The sequence below is a fragment of the Balaenoptera physalus genome (assembly GCF_965194825.1).
Source record: "Balaenoptera physalus genome assembly, chromosome: 5".
NCBI classification, from domain to species: Eukaryota; Metazoa; Chordata; class Mammalia; order Artiodactyla; family Balaenopteridae; genus Balaenoptera; species Balaenoptera physalus.
This window is the reverse complement of record NC_138884.1, coordinates 25,356,506-25,376,900: the sequence shown is the minus strand read 5'-3', so window position 1 is coordinate 25,376,900 and position 20,395 is coordinate 25,356,506. Positions and strand designations below refer to the sequence as shown.

Below are 20,395 nucleotides of genomic sequence, written 5' to 3'. Positions count from 1 at the left end.
AAACTTCATTAAAAGTCTATTTTTGTACACCAGGAAGAATAAAAAGGACCAAGTGGATATGGTTTTCCAGGGCTCATTTCTTAACAGTTTTGAACCATGCTTTCTGGCACACAAAATCAAGAAGTTCTGCTGATTTAAGATTATGCTGCTAATACTAAAAGGGAGTACAGGTTGGAAGGCTGGCTCCTTTATTTTCCATTTCTTTATTTCATTTTTAGTTGTAGCTGAAAAGCCATTAATCTTCTAGAATGCTTTGTGAAGTTAGAGACATGAAAGAGTTTTGGAGGACATTTTTCCAGTTTCCTACCCAGTAACAGAATTGCATTCCTAGAGTCTATGAAAGATGATCTTCTAGTTACTGCTTGCATAGCTCTAATGATAGAGTGTTTTTTACTTCCTAAAGCAGCCTGTTTCTTGATTAGACAACACTGATCATTAGACATTATTACTTCTGTTGAGGTGAAATTTCCTCTAAATTACCATATCTTTATATCCTTTGGGCAATACAGAATATGACAGTTACAAAAGCATGGGCTTAGAGTTAGTTGGCTTTGCCATATATTCACTACGTGCAGTTTCAGCAAGCCACTCAGTATGTGAGCCCAGCTTTCTCATCCAAATTTGTAGGGCTACTGAGATAATTAAATGACAACATATAAAAAGTGCCCAGAAAGGTGTCTGAAACATAACAGGTATTCAATAAATTGTTAGTTTCCTTCTCCTTCTTCTGCATCAAATAGTTTAAAGCATCCTTGTCCTAACTCACCTTTGCCCCAACCTTATGATCACTCATTCTTTTCATTATTCCAAAGTAGTTACCATCCTGAGAGACTGACCCTGGAATAGTTGGTCCTTTACAAAACGATGAATCCATTTCAAACCTGCCCCAATGTCATCACTACAGCAGTACCTTTCATTTTATTGGATGAGGTTATTTTGCCTGCTTATCTTCATTATGTAGGAGATGCTCAGCTTGCTAATATACATGACCAATAACTAGAAAATTTCTAATTTAAGGTATTTTTTAAATTAGTATATGACAGAGTTAACATTTCAAAAAATTAAATGATTCATAGGAGCTGTATTAATTATTTTAATACTAATTAGATCATGATCTCTAGCACTATTTTTTCCAGAACATCAAATTAAATACACTCAGTATGTGCATATATTATTACATTACTATACGTATGATATTTATACATGAATAAAGGTATTCATATCAATAGAGGTATGATTATGCTAAGAAATAGTTTGGGTTTTACAGTATCCTGCTTTTTATAAAATCATACTTTTTATATTTTAGCCTTGATTGGATTATTATGAGAATTTGAGATATGAATGGATTGCTCTGTGTGGGGAACAAGCATGTTTGTAACACCATAAGATGAGGAAGTTCTTTATCTTAAAAAATAAAAACTTTCTGGGGGAGGCTATACTCTCTTATGGGCATTGATTCAGTGTCAGAGAAGGAGTGCTGATCAAATAATGTGTCTGTGACCCAGGGGAGTATTACACGCTGTCCCTTGCTATTCTTCAGTGCTTAATTTCATTCTCGATCACATGATCACTAAGGTTTTCGCTAAGAGATATTGATGTTTCGATTGGCTTCTGAAAAAAAATACAGAAGTGTAATTTAGATTTAAAAATACACTGATCATGGGTTTCATGCATTTTGACAGTTGTATACACCCATGTAACCATTACCCAAAACAAGCTAAAGAAACTTCTATCACCACCACAAGTTCCCTCCTGCTCCATTCGAGTCAATTCTCCACTTCAGAGGCAACTACTGTGTAATTTCTATCAACACAGATAAATTTTATTTCATCTTGTATTTCATACAAATGGAAGCATACAGTATATACTCTTGTATTCCATTGTCCTCTGCCCTCTATTTCTAATGAGAAGTCAGATGTAATTCTTATAATTGCTTTCTGTATGGCATGTGCTTTCCTCCACACACACATCCTCATCCCCACCCCTACCACAGGCACTTTTAAAATTTTCTCTTTATCTTTGATTTTCACCCCCTAGTAGAATATATACAAAAATATTATACCTATACACACCTTTAACTATGGTATGTGTAGGTATAATATTTTTGTATATATTCTACTAGGGGGTTGCAGAGCTTATTAAATCTGTGGGTTAATGTCATTCCTCAATTTTGGATCATTCTCAGCCATTATTTCTTCAAATATTTTTCTGCCTCATTCTCTCTCATCTTTACTCTGAGAATTCAATTATACATGTTTGATCATGTAGTATTATCTCATAGACCTTGAGTCAAAACTGAGCCAAATTAATACGTAGATGAGCTGACTTGTTCTTTTTTTAAGGCTTTACTTAGACTCTGGATTTTTCCTCTCTTTATCAGCTTGAATAATTTGACTGTCTTCAAGTAAACTGATTCTTTTCTCTTCTGTTTTTTCTGCAATTAGACACATCAAATATCTAAAAATTTTCTGATATTTTATGTTTCTAGAATTTCCTTTTGTTTTTTATTATAATTTCCAATGCTCTGATGAAATTTCCGTCTCTTTATGCATGTTGTGCAACTTTTACAATAGATTCTGTAACATATTTATCATAGTTATTTTTAATGTTCCTATCCAAATTATTTCAACATCTGGAGCATTTCTGTGTTTGCCTCTAATGACTGTCTCTTTTCTTGACCACAGGTCATCTTTCATTCCTTCTTTGTGTTCCTTGTAATTTTATATTGCGTGCTGAACATTGTACTAAAGGACTGAAATAAATAATATTTACCCCCAGAATAAGGCATACCCTTTCTTCAGTCAGACAACTAGACTTGGAAGCTGATTCAAATTAATCTGTAAGTGAGCAGAACTTGGTCATTTTCTGAGGCTTTACTTCGATTTAGTTAACCACTGGCTTCAAATATTTATAGGGCAGAATCATAACTTTCTTTAGCACAGCTTGGGATCTGAGCTTTGGTGAGACTCAAGAAATCTCTGTTGCTCTACAGACTGGCTGCCAGCCTTTGGGTCACAGGATGGTTCTTTTTTTCTCTCCAGTTCTGCCTCCAGAATTTTTCACATCACAAAATCTTGCTCAAGATGGGAATAAAGACACAGACCTACTACAGAATGGACTTGAGGACACGGGGAGGGGGAAGGGTAAGCTGTGACAAAGTGAGAGAGTGGCATGGACATATATACACTACCAAATGTAAAATAGATAGCTAGTGGGAAGCAGCCGCATAGCACAGGGAGATCAGCTCGGTGCTTTGTGACCACCTAGAGGGGTGGGATAGGGAGGGTGGGAGGGAGATGCAAGAGGGAGGAAATATGGAATTATATGTATATGTATAGCTGATTCACTTTGTTATAAAGCAGAAACTAACACACCATTGTAAAGCAATTATACTCCAATAAAGATGTTAAAAATAAAAATTAAATTAAATTAAAAAAAAGAGTATCTTGCTCAGATTTTGGGGGGCCTCTGTATACACTCAGCTAAGGCAGACTCCTTACTATCCCAGTAGCAGAATCGTTATTATCCCAATAGCTTGGAGGTGTTTTTTCCACTTTTATTCCTCTCTGTATTTAGAATCTGTCTGCTGCTGCTTTCCATATGGCAAAAGCTTTGATGGGATTTGTCTCAGCAACGCTGTCTCACTCTCACTCTTTAGCAGCCACTAGTGGTCCTCAGGGATTTAAAGGATATCTCTCAACCTTACTGCCCTCGTCCAGCCATTGGTATACTAGCTCTGTGCACTTATGACAGCCTACAAAAGAGAGTTAGTGGATGATGCAGACCCACTCTGTAACAGGGACTCTTTGGGATTTTCATCCATCACAGTAGCCTAAGTATAGCCATTAAATGTTTGCTAAATGTTCAGGTGGTTTCTCTTTACTCCTCATCTATAGTGAGTTCTTATTGTCCTGCTTTGTAAGGGATGAAGGAAGTCATGAGTTTCTTCTCTTTTGTGAAGGACTTGTCCTTTTCTGGAATTTAGTTCATTTAGATTTCTTTTGTCATTCATTTTCTACTGTATTTTTAAAAAAAAAACTGTGATTTTGAAGATCATCTTGCTTGTTCTTACTATTACAATAAGAACAACAGACTCTTATGATGTTGTACATCTTAATCAGAAGCAGAAGTCCTATGAGACCTAAAGACCATTTAGTTATTTTCTTAAACCCACAGCATTTGTTTTGCAAACAGTTAATCTTACCTATTAGATTAAAATAATAGATTCCTTAAGAAGATATTAAAAAAAAAAACTTTTTAGAATATGTTTAATCTGCAGTATAACGTCTGCTTCATTTCACGGCAATTTTCATTTAATTAATGAAGATTCTTTATATCTGTTTCTATTATCAAGGTGTGAATAAAGAAGTCATAACTCACACTAAGGTGTGACCAATTTGCTTTCGATTTTTTTTCCGGACAAAATAAATTTTCAGTTTTCAGTTTTTTCAGCCAATGTCTGTCAAATGGTAATTTCAGGGGAATAGAATTAAGTGTCTGGCGGGGGAATTTTTCAATGAAAATCCAATTTCATTAGTTTTTGCAAATAAAAATAAATAGATGATCTAGAACCTAGTAAAGAAATGTTTGTTTAGGCTGAGCCATTTCCAACAGTTCCACATAATCCCTATAAATGATGGCCAATAATTAGATTGAAGTTATCAAACCAAGTTTCCAAAAGATTAACCTAGCTCACCAGAATAATAAAATGGGAATATGTCCTGGGTTAGCTTTAAAAATTTCAAAGTAAGATGAGTATGCAAACTGGAAGTGCATGACCATGTAATCCATTGTTCTCTTAAATCACTATCTGGAATAGTAAATCTTTATTCACTCAATGTGTGATGACCAGGTGGCCACTAGAGGACAAAACAATGAAGCACACAAAAAAAGAGAAGATAAAAAGTCGGGAGATCTGCATTCTAATCCCAGCTCAACTACATGGTGCTTATGAAAGTTCTTCATTTCCCTGCACCTCAGTTTCTTCATTTATAAAATTATAAGGTTGGGGTCAGAATTGTAGGATTTAGGACATTCTTCTGAGCTAGAGGCCATGCCACAGATGGTTTTAGGGTAATTTTCCCTGATGCTAATCAGATACCAACTAAAGGAGTAAGGATGATATTTGTGAAGGTTGAAGAAGGGTAATGATTTTCATTCCTTTCATCACAGGATTTGGAGTCTGATGAAGTGTTAGTATTTCTGTGGATCTGTAAGACAGAGCATTGCTGGGTTTATGAATCTGATTGCTCTGTGACAGGAGAAGCACATATGCAACATGTGAGGTGTCACTCTTCCCGTCTGTTGAAAGAGTAGACATTTAATCCTATTTAGAATTTCAAGCAACCAAAAATACTACCAAGATTATCATATTTCTAAAATCTTGATACTGTAAATTAAATGCACATGGGCAATAATGGTCCATTAAAGGCCTTTGGTGCAATTTGTTATCTCTCATGTTACAAAAAATATAAGAGTGGGAAGCTTGGAGTCCATGTCTGGAGGTAATGTGAGGAAGCAAAGAGGCAAGTGCATTTCTAATTAGCAGTTCTTGGAATTGGTATTAATTAAAATTAAATCTCACAGCATTTGAATAGGGTTGTTTATAGTCCACTTCCCACTACTGAACCCAGACAGTGATGAGGCAATAAAAAGAGTGGAGCTGATCCACGTTTAACCAGCCCAATCTGTGGCTAACCTCTGGTTAAAATAAGAAATCTCTAGAAACCTTATGTATATCCATGCGTGATTGTACTGTGTTCCTCTGTGTTCATTTAAAAAATACCTTTTGAAAATTACCAATTTTGTCTCTTCTGATTCTTAACAGCAAAGGGACCAAGAACCTAGAAAGAAGTCAGGAAAGAGCCTAGAAAGATCCAAGAAACCTGGAACAGCAAGAGTGTGGAAACAACTTGGGCTGGGTTGGGATCAGATGGCTGACTACCACCAGGCCAGGCCTTACAGGTAGAAAGCTACCCACTGTCCTTGTATGGGTTTCACATGGAAAGCCAAGGAATGTAATACTACCAGGCAGTAAATCAACTTATCTGGCAAAGATGCGTGATTTCATTAGTAAGGAGTATTTGGCATTTTTTGAGGACTTCTTGGAGTCTTGAGAACCTGATTTATTCTTTAAAAAATATTAAATAACTTTGATAATAAAAGTGAACTAAGGCAGGAAAAAATCTGGGAAAAATTTTTGGGCAATAAAGGGGCTGGATAGAGAGCTTTGGGAACACCAGCATATGTAATATAGGGACGGAATATAAATGGAATCTGAGAATGATTTGGGAAGCACCTAAGTGTAGGATGGTTGGAAAGAAAGGTGAAGCATGTTAGGGAAACCTCCTAGAAAGCTTTTTCAGGAGGAAGGAGAAATAACTGATGGCCTGAATTAGAGTGGTGGCAGTAAAAATGGACAAGGACAGAGATGCCAGACATTTCCAAAGAAAAGTTAACGGGACTAGAGGATTGACTTTATATGCTCTGAAGGAAAGAGTTGATTTAAGATACCATTCAGGTTTATGGCTACAAAGTTACAAGGTAGAAGAGAAAGAGTATTCATTAGAGAAGGGGACAGATCCTTGTCATGGAGAAGTACAGGTGGGGGTATTGATGGGGTAGCTGCTGGCAATACGATTATATAGCGCTAAATCAGATTAGACATATGTGTCTTCGAGTAGAGCATATTAGTTATGAACTTAGCTCCTGTATCACTAAACATTAATAATCACCACAGAACACTTGTTTTGTGGAAGAGGAAGTATTCTGAAATAGGGCTGCCGAGTTCCTTTTGCCATATAAGGTAACAAATTCATAGATCTAGGAACTAGGATGTGAATATATATCTTTAGGAGGCAATTATTTAGTTTACTACACTAAGCAAAACGTGGTAATCTCACTCTCAGGAAACAGGAAAGGCACTCTCATGAAACAGGAAAGTGGTAATAGCGCTACAATTCAACATATCTTAACACTGTAAGCAATATCTACCGTTCCTTGACCAAGAGTTTACGTTATGTACATGACCCAAATTGCAGCTGTTACCACACCATCAACACATCCTCAAGTCTGTAAACCAGGATAGGCTGTTTTGAGAGATTTTTCTATCCACTGGGTTACATTTGCTTTGCAAATCTATTGACCAGCATTTTTCAAACTGATTGTTGGGGATCCCAAAATGTGTGTGGGTGGATTACAGTTGTTTAGAGCTGCTGACATCTGAACGATAGGATGATGGGGAGTGTGATGGTTAATTTTATGTGTCAACTGTCTTGGTTATGGTGCCCAGTTGTTTGGTCAAACACCAGCCTGGATATTACTGTGAAAACATTTTTTTTAGATGTGATTAATATTTAAGTAAGTAGACTTTGACCAACCCAATTACCCTCCATAATGTGGGCAAGCCTCACCCAATCAGTTGAAGGCCCTAGGAGAAAAGACTGAGGTTCACCAAAGAGGAAGGAATTCAGTTTCCAGACTGCCTTTGGACTCAAGGCTGTAACATCAACTTCTGCTGGACCTGTGAGCTTGTCGGCCCGCCCTGCAGATTTCAGAATTGCCAGCCTCACAATCCCGTGAGCCAGTTCCTTAAAGTAAACCTCTCTCTGTCTTTCTCTCTCAGTCCATTCTCTTCATTCCATTTCTCTGGAGAATCTTGACTAATTCAGTGAGGAAAATGACTGTGGTGGTTTTGGTAAACCATAACAAGACATAAAAAACCAAGTTCTTCTATATTTTTGAGTTCCTATTCTTCTCAGAGTCATGCAGTGAATCTTTACACCTGCAGTGACACTAAAAAGATATTCTGTAACTATTTGGTAATGGTATAATCCAGAGAGCAAAGGAGTCCCTTTAGGAAGCACAGGGAGATGGCTTGCAGGTAGGTTAGTGATTGGGTAGTATGGGGGCGGGGGGAGGTTCTGGACCTGTCAAGAGTTTCAGAGGATAGACACTCTAGGTTTGAAAATTATCATTGCACAACAGCTGCAAAAGTAAGAGGGAGTTCCTTAAGGATCAATTTATTCAATTTACAATAAAAAAAAGCAAGTTGCTGTGCGTGTGTGTGTGTGTGTGTGTGTGTAATTGAAGCTAACCCTTGTTTGCATTTTTCTTTAAAAAATGAGTGAATATTACAGAGACTATTTCCTGTTATCAGTTACTAATGGACACTATTTATGTTTTTTTCCCTAACCCTATGATAAACTTATAGATTTAAACTTATTACTTTTGACCTTGAAAAACCTACATTTTTTTGTGTCAACCCAGAGGAGATGAGCATCTGTGTCTCACTCACTGCACACAGTTCAGTGCAGCACATTCAGAAGGCTCATATGCCAATGTTTCATTCTGTTAATGGCAGATGCCATAGATAAGAGGTAGAAAGAAAAGAAAGGAAAGAAAAAGAAAAGAAAAGAAAGCGACATTATATATAGCTGCCTTATATTCCTACAAAGAAGAGCTCTTTTATTTTTGGAGCTCAAATAATACTAGTCTAATACCTAATGCTTACCAGGGTTTCAGTAATTTTAGTCTATGGTTAACTTTGTTGTCATTATCAAGTTAATGTGGTAAATATTTATTGAGTGCTAGAAACTCTTCTAGGCGCTAGGAATAGATCCATGAACAAAAGAGACAGGGCTCCTTCCTGAAGGATAGTATTTGCCCATAGAAGCAAAAGTGGTGATTTGAAGGAAATCACGCACTGTGAAACAAAAATCACCATGTTTCTGGGACTGCAAAAAATAACATAAAGAGTATCTGGGATAATTTCAAACTTTCCTTTATAAATTATTCATTAAAGTAGTAATTTTAAATAACTTAGCAGAAATAATTCATAACCTTTCCTCTAAATGTAAGATCATCTTCCTGGGAAGCTTACTCCAACTGTCCCTCTTTCTCTGGGCTCCTGTGACCCCTGGAGCTATAGCTCCTTACGGTGTATAGGGCTGCAGTGGCCGAGGAGTGGTTAATAATCTCAGCTGGGCTGACTGGATACAAGTCCCAGGCCTGCCACCATTTGAGCAAATGATATAAACTCTCAATGCCTCATCTGTGGATCAGAGTTTAAAATATCACCTACCATGGGTTTGTTGAGAGGAATTAAATGAGATAAAGTAAGTAAGGTGCTTAGAATTATTCTTGACACAGAGTACACAAAACGCAAGTGTTGGTTCTTATTAGTACAGAACACACTACATTAGTGACACTTATCTTTGTGATTTTATTTTCTCTTCCCTCTTCTTGGGTGCCTGCTGAGTGTATGGGTTTTATTTATTTATCTCACATTCCTCTATCTTCCCTCAGTATCTAGAAGATACCTAGTTTGAAGCCAAGTGTGTTAAACTTCTAAGAATTCATGAGGGTTTATTTTTATTTTTAATAATGATACTCAAAAAAAAGCATTTTTGAGATAAACAATCACTCTAAGACTACTTCATTCTGTATCCATGATTTTTAGTCCTGGGACATGGAGTGATCGAATAAAAAAAAATCTGCTATCTTGACTTTAATTTTATTCATGTCAATTTTATTCAGGTACTTAACTTATCAAAGAAAAGAAAAGAAAAGAAAAGGAAAGGAAAGAACAGAAAAGAAATTGTACCACCCGTTACTGCTGTGTTCAATCAATGGTTTCCTGGTGATTCACAGACCGATAGCATCTGCATCATCTACGAATTTGTGAAAAATGTAAAATTCTTTGGCCCACCCCAGATCTGTGGTATCAGAAATTCTAAATGGGGCCCAGCAATCCGAGTTTTAACAAACCTTCCAAGTGATTCTGATGCCCACTAAAGTTTGAGAGCAAAAGTATCAATACAAAAAAGAATGGGGCTTGGTTTGCATAAATAAGCAAGAGTAGATAGCCAATAAAATTGAGATTAATCTAATAGAGAGTGAAATAAAACTGCAAAGGATGCAAAGTATGTCTGGAGTAGACTTTCTCTCCATTCTATTCAGTTTCTCTAAGGGTGTCCCTCTTTTGTCATGGTTTACATTTTAAAAAATATCTTCTCATGGGTAGTAAACAGAAAAGACTCAAATAGAAGAGAAAGTTTAATGCTAAAAGATATTTCCCTTAATTATTTCTTAGAGAAACACAATCTTACAGCACTGTGAGAAATAAAGCATTGTTAGAAACAATATTTCAACCAAATATCACACATTATATTCTTACAGAAGTAATCTCCATTTGGATTCTGTTGATAATGATCATGGAGGATACAATTTCTTATAGTCAGTCAAATATCATGGGTAGAGGTCATGCTTATTTCCCAGATTGCCATTATTGCCAAGAATTTCTTCTGTAAAAGTGCAATTCTCAACTTTCTGTGAGAAAGCTCATCTTTCTGGCTTCCAGGATGACTCAAGTCAGAAACTGGTTCTCAGGTAGATAGGAATGATGTGAAAGTAACTGAGACAATGAAGCAAAGTGCTTGAGCTTGAAAGCTTGTTCTTTATTGTGTGCTGTTAACCCTACTGTTATCACACACTTTGGATTCTCAGCCTAATTTGTTACATTTTTTTTCCTCATCTGCTATCCTGGTCCTTGTATATTATACTGTCCTGTTCATAATCTGTCCTGTAGGCTTCTATTCATTCCTTATCCCAATATCTATATACCTAAACTCAGTCTTCAACTTTGGAGATGCTTAAAATGAAGGAAGGTATATACCAAATGAAATTTAGGTTCACTACAAAGAAAATGAGTCCAAATGGCAGTTAATAGAAACTTGACATAATCCTCCCCCTTGTTTCTTCTGGATAGTGCTTTTTTTTTTCACTTCTTAACATCTTGCATTCTCTCAATCGGTCTGAATATTCAATTACTTTTAGATATTTTACAGAATCTGGGGGGTCTTGGGGAGCAGTTAATCAGAACTATTCTTCTTCATCTTCCCAGTATTTGCTTTAGAGACACTATCCACTGATACAGACATTAAGGAGAAACCAAAAGATCTACATGGTATTCTTGGTACAAAGATTTGGGGAACACCTGGATCCACTGGGGGGCATTTTTGGTATTAATGAATAGTTTTGTAAATCACAAATTATTTTGTGGCATTTTCCACTCTTACTCTCTGAAGTAGGATGTGACATGGTTGATCACTTTCTTCCCTCAGAAGCATTTTCTTCACTTGTCTCTTAAGACACCATACTCCAACTTCAGCCGGCATTCCTGTTGTCAGTCTCTTTTTATGGACACTTTTCTTCCAGATCTCTAAATATTGCATTGCCCAGGACTCAGACCTTTGCTCTGAACTATACATTCTATTGAATGATCTCATCCAGGCCATGGCTGTGAATACCATGTAGGACCTCCTTCCTGGGCTTTTGACAATATGTCAGCAAGTCTCACCATCGTCACTTTCAAATATCTACCAAGTAAGAGCAAGTGTCAACACCTCCACTGCCAACACCAGGTGACAGCCACCATCATGTCTCCCTGAGACCACTATGGCCCCCTATCTGGTTTCTCTGCTTCCATTCTTATACACCTGTAATCTGTTCTCTATAGCAACGATCTTTTAAAATGTAAATTAGATGATACCAAACCATTTAAAAATCTTTGCATGACTTTTCATCACCTCCCAACTCCCTATACTCTCACTTTACTGTATTTTTGTCATTACCAGTATCCCTTTTGAAATAAAACTGCTTATTTTGTTATTGTTTTTCTGCTGCCCTCACTAAAATAAAACTCCATAAAAACAGATTTTTCTATAATGGTCTCCTGTGTCTGGAGTGCCTAGAAGAGTGTCTGACACTTTGCTTACACTTGTAATATAAATGAATAAATAAGACTGCTTAACAGAATCTTTTTGATCAAAGTTTTCTTAATTGAGAGAAAATATTACATTTGCAGACTCACCTTCTTCATCTATAACTACAGAGTCCTCAATTATGACACACCTGTTCCCTTATTGTAACAACACAATTATGTGATGTTACAGTGACGGCAATGAGCAGAATGCGAAACGAATTATGAATGTTGTTGAGAGTTGGAGATGGTTAACCACTCATTGGTCAAAGTGGTGAAGGGTTGGCCTCAATGCCTGTTGGACTCAGGATGGCACATGGCCTATCTCTACAGGGTTACAATGCAGCCTGAGACCAGGGAAGTTTCTTTGATTCTTGCAAGACATATTGTTCTGTCTTCCCTATGTTCCCAGTAGACTCAAGGTCAGAGGTGCTTCCTGGTCTGGGGAATAACTCAAGTATGGAGAAGGCCAAGTTCTAGCCCCAACATAAATTTTTCTTCCTTTCCCCCCACCTCCTTTCTTCCTTTGTTCCTAATTTTTACTTACATCCTTAAACCATAGTCATGTTTATAAGCACTCATTTTCAAACATCACATCTGGAGAAATACAGACTCCTTGAAGAAACACTGTAAAAGTGAATAATAGCAGTATAATACTGAAAAAAATGTTTTTTTTCTTTTTTTCTTTTTTTCGGTTAATCAAGTAAAAACTCATTTTGCAGAATTCAAAGTGGTTGCTTAATTTTATTATTATTTGATACAAATTAAACCATCAATTCATGAAATTAACTTGAAAATATGCTAAAAATATCCTTGGTAGGATATGTGAAAATCTGTACTGGTAGGTTGTGTTATCAAAAAAAATGAAGTGGAAGAATCCATCATTTTACAATCAATTTACATGCCAAAGCTCCAATTCACTCAAGCTCTACAAGTTTTGATAATGTGTTATGTGTAAATCTGTTCCTAATTTTGTGTATTTACCCAACAGTGATGCGTTTGTTACTAATTTGAAGTGAATTTACATGACTACATTTTTTCCGATCATCTATTACTTCTCATGTCAGAATGTGAAATAATCTTCACCATTTCTTTTCTTTTGCATTGATTTCTTCATTGCCCCAATTTTCTTCTCCAGTGGTTTAAAATGAAAACTAGAAAGGTCCATACAACTTCATGCATTGTGAAATTCATATTTTGGGAAGACATTGAAAAATTTTGTTTGTAAAATATCCTTGATATAGCTTCCATCTGTTCCTAATTTTCGTTTCAGGGAATAAGATTAGTAATTCCTCATTTTCAAAAACTTTTCTTTCCATGTAGAACAATGCTACATTTAGAAGATCCCTGGCTCAATCCCATAGGTATCAAGAAAAGGAGTAGTCACAAATAATTTTAAAATAATATTTTTGATGTTAACAAAACCATGAAATAAACAGAAATAAATCTAACAAAGGTTTTTAAGAATTTCAAAAAATATATTTTTTGGAAAGATGTAAAAAAACCCAAATAAATAAAGTATCATGCTTACGACAGAGAGAGTTAAGTATAATAAAAATGACGGTTTTTACTAAATTAATCTACAATGTTCTTTCAATTTTATTAGAGTATTTCACGGAATCTGACAAATTGATCCTAAATATAGGACAACTAAAGGACAACTAAACTTTAGGACAACTAAAGGAATAAGGAGAGCAAAAAAGGAATAAGGAGAGCAAAAATAATTTCAAGAATGAGGTGGGGATCAGCTCTGATACCAAGTTTTATGATGAATTTAATTATATGCTTCATAATATAACATATAAATTAAAAGACAAGCCATCAATTAAATAGACATTTGCAATGTATAAAACTGACAAATGTTACTATCCAGAATATATATATATATACACGAAGAGAGAAAGAGAAATCTCCCAAAATTCAGTAAGAAAAAAATAACCAACATAAATAAATGAAGACTGTTAAATGTAAATTCACTGAGGAAAAATGAAATGTAAATAAACAGAGGAAAAATGCTCAACTATATCTGTAATGACAATGTCAATTAAAAAGTGAGATACCACTTCACACCTGTTAGATTGCAAAAAATGTATTTAACTCACAATTCTTAACATAGAAAAGATATGGAACAATGGCACAATACTGCTGGTAGAATTATTTATAAATTAGTAAAAGTATTTTTCACAGAAATTTGAAAATATCTAGCACTACAGAATAAGTACATACCTGTTTAACTCAGAAATTCTATTGGTAATTGTATCTCCTGAGGAATTATAACATATATGCATAGGAATCCATATGCAAGAATGTTCATCATAGAATTAATTGCAACAATAAAACATTTGAAAACATTATTACCCATTAATAATAATGGGTAATAATGGAGAACAGATACATACTGTGGTATAGTCAAACAATTCAATGTTATAGAATATTTCAAATGAATGACCTAGATCTACATAAAGACATGTATAAATATAAAAAAAATTAATACTGGGCAAAAATAGTACATTGAAGAAAAAGTGTGATTATCATTTACACAAAATCTACAAAATTGCACATGACTGTATATGAATTAAGGAAACAAATGTATGTAGTAAAAGAATGAAGAACTGCAAGGGAATGGTCATCAAGAAGTTTAATTAAAGTAATGGTTACTTTTCAAGTGTATGGAATCATAAAGGGAAACAGAGATATTTGACTATATCTCTAGAATTTTGCTTCTTATAAAAAAAGATCTGAAGCAAATGTGACAAAATGTTAAGATCTGGCAATCCTAAATGACAGGTACAGGTGTTTTTTATATTATTTTCTGTATTTTTCTGCATGTTTAAATTATTTGATGATATAAAAAGAAACAACTCAGTGACATTCAGTTCTCCTCTACTCAGATAGCAAATGAGCTATTTTCTGTGAACCTAAAGATATTACAAGTCCAAGATAAATCCTAGGGCCACAGTGACTACTATATGTGTGCTGAATATCCACTTACATGCTCCTCATTTCACAGACATTTTAGGAGATAATATACTGAATTAATATTTCCACATGTCGCTGGTGATCATACGCTGCCCTGTTTCAGATTAAGATATTACTACCTTTTGTAAATGGTTAAACATTTTGACATGCTTTTCTAGAAACTGGCATGGGCTTTATTAAACCATTCTCCTTTCTAGGTGAAGGTACATGATCTGCCTCAAAGTAACCTAGTTTCCTTTTCCCCAGACTGCTACTTCCAGAGATTTAACCTGCAACTCCAGCCACTTTTAAAAACAAGCTATACTACTTATTTTTTCCTATCAATAACAAGAGATCCTCAGCATTACCCAGCCTTTGAAAGGGTTCAGAAGAGAAGTTAGGGAAATTCACATACCTGCTGCAGTTTAAGACTTATAAGACTCTGGAATATGGCTTGAAACTCAGGGTAGGGGAGAGCTACAGAAGGACTAAAGCAACTGTGTTAGTCCAGGTGTGCTGTTCTACCTCACCACTACACCAAGTCAAGTCATTCAAACTGATTTCATGGTGGCTCAGACCGTGTGTGTGTATACAGACAACTACAACCAAAAGGGAAGCTGCTCACAGTGATACTCTTATTTTAAGGGATGCACTCTGATATTTTCTATTCTAGTATCTTACATATCAGAAACATTGTCTGTTATGATCTCCTATATTGATTTCAGAAGCCCTGATGATTCACACACTAGAAAGTTGTTATGAATTATTTCTCTGACTGTTATGTTCAACATGCATGTGTGATACAATTGCATTAATATATCAAGTTCATTTGGAAACCTTTTATTATATTCTACTTCCAGGGAGAACTTTTTCAGTGGAAAATTCTTATCAATGGAAAATGGTATTTTTAATTCAATAATGAAGCATTACAGGGTAAGAGAACATTAAAGCAGATCTGATTTCCTGTACACTTTCTATCTTATCTCTGCAACACTCCCACCCCCCTCAACTTTGCCTGACTAAGGGAAAAAAAGTAAATGAGGAAGTTTATTGGCTAGACAGAAGTGAAAATGACCAAGACATAGTGGCACAGAATAGCAATTTACTTATTATAAATGAAGTGACAGGGACTAAATCCAGAATTTACCAGAATCAACTTGGAAAAGAAAAGAGGATGGAATAATAATAAGATAAATAGTTTTGATTAACATAGCATTTAATTTCATATTTTTAAAGAACCATAGGTATCTGTGGGTAGTTCCATGTCTCCTCCTTAGGATAGGTCAATACTCAAGTATGCTCTGTCAGTTCCTTACGATTATTTCCCCTCACAATGTCCTAACCTCCAATTTATTTCAGCTAAAATATAGAGTAATAAATAAATGTTTAATAAATGAAACATTTCACCAAATAATTGGAGAACTGTCTCCAGAGACAGACATTCGGAAATACACCCAATTCATTGTTTGCTGAATTTACCTCTCAGAATATCTCTAGTGGTGTTTCTAGAGAAGTTCTTCAACAACCTACCATTAATTCCACTTTATGTATAAAGGCTTCTCAAATCTTATCACCAATTCAACTTAAACATTATGAAAATATAGGTGGCAAGGTCTTAAAGACCAGATATTCTGAGGCTGACATTGATCTAAGATTATAGGGCCAAGGAGGCAAGCGAAACATGAGTTCAGCCATATTCATGTCTATCTTGCATATTTTATTATGTAATTTGTATTATGTTATTTTGCACTTCCACTACGAATTAGAATCAAATGTTATGTTATTTGCTTGTTATGGGTTTAATAGCATCTGCCATCTAGCAATAGCCAGCAATATGGTTTCTGAATGAATTACCTAGATTATATTGAACTTTCCATTTTTAGCTTCTTTTTAAAAATGCAATTTTTTATAAAAATATTTTTTCAAATACAGAATAATCATTACATTCTAAGAATGGTTCAAAATTTTCATATGCTATTAACTTTCTAACCTTTGTAAAGAGAGAGTAATATGAAGCCATTAGGGATCGATAAACTTGGCTGCCCACTGGAATCATCTGGGAAACTTTAAAAAGTACTGATAGCTGGAACCCACTCCCAGATTCTTCATTAATTTGGGGGGTGTGGCTTAGGCATGGGATATTCTCAAGGCTCTGCAGCTAATTATAATATGCACCAAGTTTGAGAACCACTGCTCTAAACCCTTGATGCTCAGTGAAAGGTCTGAGGACTAATGGCATCAGTTTTACCTGGAAGCTTGTTTCAAAAGCAGAAGCTTGACTGTACCCCATACCTATTGAATCAGATCCACATGATCAGGTGCTCCAATTTAACCAATCCAGAATTCTTTTTCTATAAAAATAAAGGACCAAGTCTATTCCATCCTTTCCAACTCTAAAATTCATATCCTACAACCTAAATGAGACACTGAGAAGCACTTTCAAACCCACCTTGAATTCCTTATCTATAAAATGAGAGAACACAGCCATCCTCTCCTCTCCAACCCCCCAATTCTCGTTCCACAACCCTAAACAAATATAATGCTGAGGGAATTTGTAAAGTTGTGTAATAATTCCATCTTCATACCTTTGGATACACTTTCTCTTCCTTAGAATTCCTGTTTCCTTTCTCTTTTCTCACTGAGACACATAATTCAGGACCTAGGTAAAATCCCACCTCCTTTAGGAAGCATATCCTGAAGAATAATCCAGCTTTTCTCTAAAATTCTTTTGGCAGTATAATGAATTCCATGAAGTGTAGCACCTTGTTTCTTTCTATTATTACATATATATTATCTTGTTTCTCCAGTTAAATGATGAGTGTCTTAAGTGAGAGATCATGTCATGTTCCTTTTCTATCCCAACCTAATGTCTAACCTTTGTAAGTGAATTGTGTTGTTAAAATGTATATGGGAAATAAAAATAAGTTTGCACTACTATCACAAATTATTATTCAAAACTAGCCTACCATTGACCTTTCCCCATAATGTAACCTCACCATACATAATGCAGGTTCTAGCACATCTGGGTGAATCACAGTCGGCTGTGCCTTAAGGCTCCTATTCTTTTCTTCCCGCTTCCCTCAGGCCTGCCAGCCTGATGATAAAACTGCTTCAAATAGCACAGAAAATATACAGAAAAAAATCTCTGCTCATTAGTCCTACAGTATGCCTACAGGAGACCTCTAATATCCTTTTGCTCCATGCCTGTCTTACTCACCATTACATCTCCATCATAGTGTTTGGCACATACTGGGCATATAAACGTATTATAAACAATGTGTCAACCAACTACGCAGGAACAAACTAATATAGAAAGTATGCTACTGAGCTCGTGATAACATTTAGAAGTATGATTTTTTTATAGTATCTCTTATATATGCTTTTCTTTATATATGTATATATATATTTATATGATAAAAATAATATGTAGTCATTGTACAAAACACAGATAAAGCAAACTGAAAAAATGTAATCTCCGAAATTGCACAACCCAAACATAACTTTTAGCAAATGCATATCTGTCCAGACCACCAATTTATATATATGTATATATATACATATATATAAACATATGCTATTAAACATATGTACTTTTTCAAACAGAGGATCACACTCTCTCTACTGCTGTATACCCTGCTTTTATTCGATTAAGTATATATCAAAGCATCACTCCAGCCAGCAAATCAATTTATGATAAAATTTGTTTATGACAGTTGCATTAACAGATGCACCAAAATTTATTTGATCAGTTACCTATCTTTGGAAGTTATTTCCATTTTTGGTAATGATAAATAATGCTATGATGAACAATTTTCATCACACATTATCCAAATATTTCCTTAGAATAAAAACCACTTCTCTCACGAGGGGATGGGAATTGTCAAAACATTTCATCAGCAATGCTATATCCTTTGCTATAATATTTATTAAGTAGTTACATACACTGAAATGTGACAAATAGAATAACTGATGCATTTGGAAAATACTCACATTCTTTTTGAGGGTAGATTTCAGTTTGGAGTGATCGGAACTCATAATATGGTATCTCCTGTTTGAATGTTGATGTGAGAATATGATCAAGTTCGTCAATGTCATTCTGTTTTCAAATGAAAAGGAAATTTTTTCTTAGTTCAGTTATATACAGAGAAACTCATCTAAGTGTAATATAATAGAAAATTATTGACTGGAGTAAATACTGGGTAATCTTTAATAATACTTACACTTTTTTTTTAAAGACTAATATAAAACATTAGGGACTTGCCTAAAAGCCAATTATTAGAATAACTGAAGAACGGATGCAAGAAATAAGTCTTTGCTTTTGGATGAGTTAATGTACTTAAATACTCACTAATTTTAGAAGAGCATAACAGGAGGTCAATGATAACACTGAAATTTGTTTCAATAATAAATTCTGTTAAAATACATGTTACATTTTAATAAATGAAATAATAAAATGATGAGTCTGATTCTTCACCTTAAGGGTTAGCAATGGAATAGTCTTAAATAGATTATTTTATTTCTGTGTCAAAGTGAGGGAGAATATTCATCTTGGCCTATTTTTCCCCTTTAAATATAAAATAACTATATATCAATTTTATTTCCCTAATCTGAACATTTTGGGAGGAGCCATGCAGAATCCAAGTGTTCTACTACCAATGACATAACCTATTGCAAAGGTCACCGTTCTTTTGAACTGAGTTTTGTGAAGCAATGACTGGGACCAAATCGACGTGTGACATAGTTGCTTAAAGCTGAGGAAGTGGGCCAATCAACAAAGCCATGGGGTGGAGAGAGAACTGTGGAACAAAAGTGTCCAATAAAGACATTTGAAATGATTTCCAAATAAATTATACATATTGCCAATATGGAGTCACAGAAATTAAATGACTGGATTGAAAAAAAAAAAAAGATGTTACTCTATTTCTTCATTTTTCAATAATCTGGGCACCTCAAATAATAAAGTGGTTCAGGCCTTTCTGGATTTTCTAAAAGTCCTACCTAGAAGTGGAGAGAAAGGATGAAAGGCTTTTTCTTAACCTATAGCTATGGAATGCAAAGCAAAACCCAACATTAATCGACTTAATGCTATGAACTATGTGAAGCCTTTTGCTCTGGATCATTTATTAAAAAAAAAAAAAAAAAGCAGATGGAGGGGAGATGAGACAACAAGCTCTGCCATCAAGACATTCAGGGACTTGTCATTGCTTTGGGGCAATGAACTGAGTTCTAGGTACTATTATACAAAATCTCTATGGGTCAGGTACAGGGCAGACAAAAAGGGAAGTGGCTCAATTCCACAGAGGAAGAAACGGTCAGGAAAGGCTCTATGGAGGAGATGACCTAAGTAGAGATTGCTATGCAAATAAGGAGCTCTGGACTAAAGGCACAAATTGCATATAGTCAGGGAGGTGTCACGGAGCATGACCTGGTTAAGGATTTCAGGAACTTCCATAAGACTGCAGAAGAATGAGAGAGAGGAAGTGGGCATTTCAAAAAGTGCCTTGTATGTCTGACAAAAAGATTTTAATTCATCAAGCAACAAGGAGTTATTTAAGGCCTACAATACGTAACATGGATATGTTTGTTATGTGGAGTAAATTAAGCTTATTTAAGTGTCAGTATAACTATGACTGCTTATGTGGTTGAATACTGCTATTGAGCGGGACCTATTCTGTA

At 35.2% G+C, this 20,395-nt stretch overlaps 1 protein-coding gene across 9 annotated transcripts in view; it reads right to left on the bottom strand.

Annotated features, from left to right (window-relative positions):
- Positions 1-20,395, bottom strand: part of BANK1 (B cell scaffold protein with ankyrin repeats 1) — a 498,899-nt gene that overhangs the window by 191,083 nt on the left and 287,421 nt on the right. For all 9 annotated transcript variants that reach the window (XR_014263843.1, XM_082462342.1, XM_082462343.1 and 6 more), the window contains exon 6: positions 18,710-18,815. Coding sequence is in view for 8 of the 9 variants with exons in the window: in XM_082462342.1 (XP_082318468.1) it covers positions 18,710-18,815 (106 nt within the window). In the remaining variant the exon portion in view is untranslated. The remainder of the gene's footprint in view (positions 1-18,709; positions 18,816-20,395) is intronic.